The sequence below is a fragment of the Coregonus lavaretus genome (genome assembly GCF_964263955.1).
Source record: "Coregonus lavaretus genome assembly, contig: HAP1_SCAFFOLD_1517, whole genome shotgun sequence".
NCBI lineage: Eukaryota > Metazoa > Chordata > Actinopteri > Salmoniformes > Salmonidae > Coregonus > Coregonus lavaretus.
This window is the reverse complement of record NW_028159067.1, coordinates 1,221-10,000: the sequence shown is the minus strand read 5'-3', so window position 1 is coordinate 10,000 and position 8,780 is coordinate 1,221. Positions and strand designations below refer to the sequence as shown.

Genomic DNA, 8,780 nt, shown 5'->3' with positions numbered 1-8,780 from the left:
CACCACCACCTTCCCAAACCTAGTCCTCAGTTGCCCCACCCACCCAACTACTTGCATCCAACCCCTGCCTCCCACCTCCCTCCCCAACCTAGCTCACAGTTGCATCCCTATCCAGACCCAGCCTTCCCCCTCCAACCTCCCTTCCCCCCAAAAACCTCCCAACTCCCTCAAACCCTCTACCAATCACGCAAACACCTAATCCATCCCCAATCCTCCCCCAAACAACCCACCTCCCTACCCCAAACACCCTCCCCCAACCTTCTCCACATCTCCCAGCCTAGCCTTCAACTGCACCCAATCACCCAACCACCCTCTCCCTCCCACCTCCCTACCCCAAACACCCTCCCCCCAACCTTCTCCACATCTCCCAGCCTAGCCTTCAACTGCACCCAATCACCCAACCACCCTCTCCCCTCCCACCTCCCTACCCCAAACACCCTCCCCCAACCTTCTCCACATCCCCCAGCCTAGCCTTCAACTGCACCCAATCACCCAACCACCCTCTCCCTCCCACCTCCCTACCCTAAACCTTCCCCCTGAGAGCACCCCCCCGTCCCCCGTCCCCCTTACGCTGTGTGAGGCTGAGGGTTCCCCAGGCACCTGGTAACCCTCTAGTGCCCAGGTCGTTCTGGTTCAGAGCTGCGAGGCACATACCTTGCCCTGTTCTCCCATTACACCTCACACACACACACACACACACACACACCCTGTTACCGTTACACACCTGTTAATGGTTACCGGTAATCACTCCACTCATCCACCGGAAGAGCAGGTATTTTAATATTTATTATCATCTGCACGGCTGGGGGGGGCCTGGGGGGGCCTGGGGGAGCCGAGGAAGGGAAGGAGGGAGGAGAGGGGTGAATGTTTGGGGCAGGGCACTGAGGGTGGAATGATTTTATATCTTGAGATATTGTCCACATATCGACGGTTATATATCGATATATGTGCCTGAGTATGAATGTGAGAGAGAATGAGAGAAAGGAGAGAGAGTGAAAGAGAATGAGTGTGTGAGAGAGAGAAAGGATGAAAGAGAGTGTGTATGTACGTCCTCCTCAGCTCCAATGGCATGCCTGCACTGGTACTCACATGGACTACATGGTGACATCATACAAACCTGGCTGTGATGTGTTACGATCAGGTGCTGACAGTGTTGATGATGTAACAAGAGGAAGAAGCTGAATGTGTCCTTGTGACTTTACCGGAATGTCGGAATGAGTTGTCACTAACATTCTATGATGCAGAATGTGACCAGTGTTTTGATCAAGGTGCTACCCATAGAATTAGGAATTAGAATACTAGAATGGACATGAACATTTTTATGATGGGATAAAGGTCCGCCATTTTGGTCAGGGCGTTGGTCAACCATGGTTTGCCAGTGCTGTGATAAGATATTGTGTAAAATAATGAATTTGAAGAATGTATCAAATCAAAATCAAATTTGATCTGCACTGTATGATTGTTAGCTAGCTAGCCAGCCAATTTTAGTGGAATGATTCCATTAATCAAATTAACTGCCCAATATGCCAACATTCCATTCAAACAATGCAGTCAATCCACAGCCATACACTGGCTGAAATAAGTTGTTGATATGACTTAGACAAGTTGTAAATGCAACAAGTACTGATATTGTATCATATAATAGCACTCACAGCATTCCAAGAAAACAAAATGTAGACATTTATGGTCTGTTTACATATATTTAAGAGGCTATTTACAGAGGTGGAAAAAGTAACCAATTGTCATACTTGAGTAAAAGTAAAGATACCTTAATAGAAAATGACTCAAATAAAAGTGAAAGTCACCCAGTAAAATACTACTTGAGTAAAAGTCTAAAGGATTTGGTTTTAAATAAACGTAACTATCAAAAGTAAATGTAATTGCTAAAATATACTTAAGTATCAAAAGTAAAAGTATAAATAATTTATAATTCCTTATATTAACCAAACCAGTTGAGCTGACAGCCGTTTTGCACAGTTTCGCTATGGCTAGTCAAAATCTATAAAATGTGTGATTGTCTAAATCAACATTTGAGCCATTTAAACAGTGTAGACAAGGGCGGAAGCACTGTGTAAAGGACTCCATTTTGTCATTCTGAGCATATGCAATGTGTCGGCCTCCGACGTAAAACAAATGTTTGACTTCCACTAATATGACTTTTTTACTTACTTTAGGTTCAAGGAAGTGTGTAGGTCGCATTCTTCATCGTAGAGCTATAAAAGTAACGTTGCAGTGAAGTGGTCCTCTGTAGCTCCGCTGGTAGAGCACTGCGCTTGTAACGCCAGGGTAGTGGGTTCGATCCACGGGACCACCCATACACAAAGAAAATGTATGCACGCATGACTGTAAGTCGCTTTGGATAAAAGCGTCTGCTAAATGGCATATTATTATTATATTAAGTGATTGATATAAATTGATGTAATGATGCAGCCGACCACCAGAGGGAGGCAAATACAAGTCTATTCGACAGAGGACCTTTACATGAAGGTCTGGATTGCTGTCTTCTGACATAAAATGGTGGAAAATCAATAAAATAAGTCATCTAAACATATACATATTTTTTTAAGTAATTCTAGTGCCCAATTTCAGGGACTGTCAGCTTAAGAGGTTGCAAACCAGACGTCACAATATTCTAGATTTTTTAAATTACGGATAGACAGAGGCACACTCCAACACTCATAATTTACAAACGAAGCATTTGTGTTTAGTGAGTCTGCCAGATCAGAGGCAGTAGGGATGACCAGGGATGTTCTCTTGATAAGTGCGTGAATTGGACCATTTTCCTGTCTTGCTAAGTATTCAAAATGTAACTAGTAATTTTGCGTGTCAGGGAAACTGTATGGCATAAAAAGTACATTATTTTATTTAGGAATGTAGTGAAGTTGTCGAAAATATAAATAGTAAAGTAAAGTACAAATACCCCAAAAAACTACTTAAGTAGTTCTTTAAAGTATTTTTACTTAAGTATTTTACAACACTGGCTATTAATACAGACAATTGGTATAAACCCTTATAAACTGTCTTTATAATTATATGACAATGTTTTAGTTTGACAATAATTATATTACACAATTTCTGATATATCACATGCCTTACTTTTATTTTCCCGCATAAGTAAAATCAGGAATCTACTGCCAGTCATTCCAATTAGACTGGTTTGGAGTTCTCCCTGTCCAATATTGCTTCCGTTTTCACCCCATTCTGGAACTTTGAGGGATTATGACATGGCCCCTCTAGTAATTTAATTGGATCTCTATAGTGCTACCAAGGTGACCTTTTGTGTTTCTGGACAGCTGCAGGTTGCTATGGTTACTAGATTGTTCATGTAGCATGAATGTGACAATAACAAGGTCGCTATGGTAACTTGATTGATGATGTAGCATGCAGTAATTGTACATGTGCATTGAAAGAGTGTGACAAGTACAAAGCTAGGAGACCCCAAGGACTGAGGAAGGTGTACATACATGGGTGTATAACAGTACATATAACTGTTATGTATGATGAGTATGTTGGTGGAAGGGATGGATAGACAGTATTTGGAACTGTCTATATTAAACCTTTTGGTAGTCCTCAATGTGGCTGTTGCTATGGGGACTGATAGGTTTGTTGACTCTCTCTGCCAGTTTAAAATCACTCCACTGGCCTACTGCACCCTCTCCAGCATGACTTCCCCCTCCCCACTCCAAGAGGATGCTTCCCTCCCTCCTTTCTCCCTCTTTCCTCCATCCACCTTTCCTTGCTCTTATCCTCCCCCACCTGTGATATTTCTCCTTACTCCCCCTTTTCTTCTCCCTGTCTTCCTTGCCTCCTTGGTGGCCTGTTCTCCTCTCCCCCACCCTTTCAACCCTCCTCCTCTCCATCCTTCCCAGCCCGTTCCCTTCCTCCTCTCCTCCTCTCCTCCTCTTCCCTTCCTCCATTTGCTCAGGGCTACCCTGATGCTCAGGGTTAGGGCTCCACTTGTTTCTGTGGAGCCTTGATTTGTTGAGTCTCACATAGGGGAGCCAAGACTGTCGCGCTAAGGTTTTTGACTCAACAAATCCGCTTCTGGCACCGTCATTGAATGACACTGGACTGTCACAATGATCGAGAGCTGCATGTTTACGAGTTACTTTGACTATGCATTTGCTCTCTGTGTGTGAGAGTGTGTGTGTTTGTATGCGTGAGTGCGTACGTCTGTGTACGTATGCATGTGTGTGAAGATGTATCGTGTGAGTGTGTGTGTCTATTTTAATGGTTATGGTATGTAGATGAACAGTATCCACTGTTCTACAGTGTCTACAATATTTACTGTTCTCTCCCAATGAGCAGAAAACTACCCCAAGAATACATTTGTTAGATCCCACGCCTAAACTGCACTGTGTTGTACAGTATTACAGTACGTCCGTGCCTTGCGGGGCCCCATTACATTACAGTAGATTTAATGAGATGATTGTCTCAATTAGAACATGGCTAATTTATCGTTATTAAGAGATAAGATCAGTTTTACTGTTAAATTAATACACAGATAGAGAGATAGAAGTTCTCTAGCCATTACTGTGAAGAAAGGCTTCAGGGACTTTCCACCTGACTACTCCACCTATTTAGAGAGAACCTAGTAAAATATTGTATTTAGTTATTTGACTAGGTCAATTGTTGAGTAGGGTCGATAAGTATCGCTGTTAAATTAATACACAGATAGATAGATAAATAGAGGACCTAACCGATTCCTCTAACCATGAATTAATGGCTTTGAGGACCCAACAGGAGAGTAGGGCTGCAGTCCAAAACACACCCCTTCAGCCCTCGCGCTAGCCACTTTCCCTCGGGAGAATCATCTTCGAAACCGGATGCAGTTTGATTGCCATCTTAAGTGGTGATCCAATTCACAAACGTTGCCCACTCGGCCCTCAATTTAGCTCGAGGGAGTGAGTGAAGAATTTTGATCACTTGTAGGGTTGATATGATCCACAATTCAATGCAAACTGTAGTTACGTGTCAAACTCTGGTGGCCGCAAAGTGTCAAAATTAATCAACATGGCTGCATTTTCGACATGTCAGACAAAATTATGACGCTAGCTTGCGAAAATAAATATATAGATTACATTGATTTTAACGTTGGCAAATTGTCTTAGTCTCGTAGTGAGGGAGCCTATATAACGTAGCAGCTTCATAAACTATTTTTTTTGAATTCTGATTTATTTTCAAATAAATTACCAAACTATAAAACTAGCTAGCCAGCTATGGGTAACTGTAGCTAGATACCTGACAGGTGTGCTAACTAGCTACGCTAGCTTGCTAGGTACATTAATAGTTTTAGGTTGGTTGTTTTTAAAACTCAATTTCAAGATTTCCACCAAGGATGTTGCCTCTCCGATCATCACTTTCCCTCACTTGGGCAAGGGACATTTAAGGTACACTCAGATGTGACGATGTAAAACGTAATTCAAGGGCTGAGGGTTTAGGGCCAAGGGCTGTCTACTTTGAGTTTGGACTGCAACCTAGGTATAATATAATAGTGTAGGTAGTAAGTGAGTATAAGAAATGATAGTATATATAGTGCTAGTAATATTCATAGTAGTAAGTAGCACTGTATGTAGTAATAGTAGTAAGTAGTACTACTAATAATGTAGTAAGTAATGTATATAGCAGGTAAATAGGTAATAATGCATGTAGCAGGTTTAAGACTACGCCACCTTTTGTAACAGAACCTGGTTACAATTGTTACCATTGAGTCATGTTTAGATAGTCCCAGTAGTGCTTTCTATGGATATGTAATAAGAAAAAGAAAGGTCTCCACTATTAGTAGTATTACAGTAATCAAAAGAAATAGGTCTGCACTATTACCAATATTAAGGTAATCAAAGCAAATAATTAAGTGTCATTTTTTTGTGAACAGGTATGTAAACATTCCATCTTCGACATCACAGTTGTTGTTGTGGTTGCTGTTGTTGTTGTCATAGCAACCAGAGTTGGTGGAGGAGTGAGAGTGTTGGGGAGGGGGTTGGGGTTTATATCTATCCAAAAGCACTCCATCTTGCTTTCCTCTCCTATTTCTCTGTCCGTCTCTCATATGGGTGTTTTCTCCTTCTCCAAACCCCTTCCCCCTTTCCTGTCTCTATCTGTGTTTTCTATCTCTCTGTCTGTGTGTGTCTCTGTCTTTCTTCCTCTCTTTCTCCCTATCCCTCCATCTTTTGTTCTTTCTCTCTGTTGCTGTCACTGACCCTTTCTCGCTGTCGTTGCCTTGGTGATTTCTACAGGAGCTTCACAAAGTAAAGTAAAGTTCTGTCTCTGTCTCTCTCACTGTCTCTCTCTCTCCTCATCTCTCGGCTGCCTCTCTCTCTCTTTCTCTCTGTCCGGTCCAAAATGGCTTCTCTCTCTTTCTTTCTTTGTTCCTCTAGTCGTTCCGCTCTCATTCTCGCCGTTTCTCGTTACCTTCTCTTCCTCCATTCACTGTTGTCACACCCACATTTGGTCTGGCTGTGGACCATTCCGGACCCCCCCACCCCCCAGGAACCAATTGGAACACTCCATGGTATCCCCCTGAGTGATTCAATGCAGTACAAATCGGTTGCATACTGTATTGCTTAATATAGCTAAAGCAAGTGTCAAAATCTGAAAGATAAAATTCACAGATGAACATAGATGCTATCATTTATTAATAGGTGTCTACAGTAGGCTATAACTGTAGCTAATTGCAACTTGCTATCATTGTATCAGTGTCTATTAAAAACTGTAGCTAATGCTACATGCTATCATTGGATAGCTATATATATATAGTAGCTATGCTTCTTGCTAATGCTACTTACATCATTGTATAGGTCTATATACTATAGGCTATGCTAATGCTAGGTTTATATACTGTAGCTGATGCTCACACTATTTTATTGCAGCTAATGTTAATGCTAATCGCATATACTGTAGCTATTGCTGCATGGTAATGCTATATACAGTAGCTTATGCTACATGCTAATCAAATATACAGTAGCTGAAGCTACATGCTAATGCTATATACAGTAGCTAACACTACATGCTAATGTATATATAGTAGCTAATGCTAAATGCTATCATTGTATAGGTGTCTATAATACAGTTGCTATAAATGCAAATTCTTAATGCCTACCCAGAGAATATATTTCTTTAATACTCTCATATCTGCTCTGATAGAGAGGACTCTAGTCTATTCAGTCTATTCAGGATCAGCAGAGTGAGGCATATTGATTATCGAACACACACACACACACACACACAGACAAACAACACACACACATCACTACAGTTGCCAAAGCCCAGACTCAATCAATCACCAATGAATTGAATTGTCTTGAGACTTCGAGAGGGCAGACCTCTGCAGTTCATAGTTAAAGGCTTGAAAAAAGACCTCTCACAAACAAACACACACACACTCCGCTCCTGCTCCTTGGCAGTCCTCCAGCCGATGGTCCTTGTCATTCCACTTACAATAAAGATCAACTCCCAGATATGGTCCCTTGACATCAAAGATTTTTCTTTCCCTGATATAATTTTATTATAATTTTATAGGTAATACAAATCATTGGAAACTACAGCCCCATATTGTTATGAATAAAAGGAAGTAGGCACATAAAAACACAGGATGTCGTTTGTCGTTTACTACAACGGGCAGCATCTGAAATAGCCCCCTATTCCGTATATAGAGCCCTAGGCCTGGTCAAAAGGGGTGTACTATATAGGGAATAGGGTGACACAGCCCTGATGACAGACTAAATAATTCCTCCTATTGGTTGAATGAACTGTTCTGTGTTCTGTCTGTGGTGTCACATCCTGTGACTGACATCAGCAATGTCATATGGCCACGTCCCAATCGTCTCAGATAGCATCCTTTCCTCGTCTCCTTTCCTTCAAGTAACATCACTTATCTGAGGTGACAATAAACTGGAATGGTATCCAGCCCTTTTATAGACCTGCAGTATAAGGAGATAAGGAAAGGAAACCATTCAACTCTGTCGGGACTCAGCCCATAATGTTATCAAGCTCATGGATTATATAGTTAATTATAATCCTGCCTTATAATAATACTATAACACCCTGACATCCACTCACATTCTCCTGGATAATGAAATGTTGTGAAAAAGAAAGAAAGAGGTTTGGCTGGGCATCCCGTCAGAAGATGCCTGTTGATAATATTTTTATGGTTGAAACATGCTTCTCAAGAGTCTACTGGCCATGAAACCTACTGATCAAACAACTGATCACATATCGTTTCATGTGACTCATATAAAAGGTTTCTTTTTTTCAGAAGAAGAGACTGAAATGTGAGTGTCTCTGTACTATGTTTTAACCTAAGACAAGTGTGCTAGCCTTGTTAACTGTTTACTATCTCTGTATGAGAGATACAGTATCCCAACCAGGACAGGAGCTTTTCCTTGACCAGGAAAAACTCCTGGCCCAACTCCACCCCCACCTCTCCCCCCGGTGCTGACGTTGTTGTGTTATTCCCATGCCGACCTGAAGGGGGACTGGCAAGGGGAAAGACATCAGCACGATCAAGTCTCTGAGAGTACTGAGGGTACTACGACCTCTCAAGACCATCAAACGACTCCCCAAGCTAAAGGTACCGGTGTGTGTGTGTGTGTGTCGGTCGGGGGGTGGGGGGCAGGGGCGAGGGGGAGTGTGTGTGGGGGTGATTTTGTGTGTGTGTGTGTGTGTGTGTATATCTTGTGAAAACCATATAGCATCGGGAGAACAAGTATTTGATACACTGCCGATTTTGCAGGTTTTCCTACTTACAAAGCATGTAGAGGTCTGTAATTTTTATCATAGGT

At 42.0% G+C, this 8,780-nt stretch overlaps 1 protein-coding gene across 1 annotated transcript in view; it reads left to right on the top strand.

Moving 5' to 3' along the window:
- The window catches only part of LOC311123297 (voltage-dependent P/Q-type calcium channel subunit alpha-1A-like), a gene marked incomplete at both ends in the record, with an annotated part of 104,034 nt that extends 95,465 nt beyond the window's left edge, over positions 1-8,569 (top strand). Inside the window, one exon of the mRNA XM_084197557.1 lies at positions 8,470-8,569. Coding sequence (XP_084053683.1) covers positions 8,470-8,569 — 100 coding nt within the window. The remainder of the gene's footprint in view (positions 1-8,469) is intronic.
- Between the last annotated feature and the right edge of the window lie 211 nt (positions 8,570-8,780).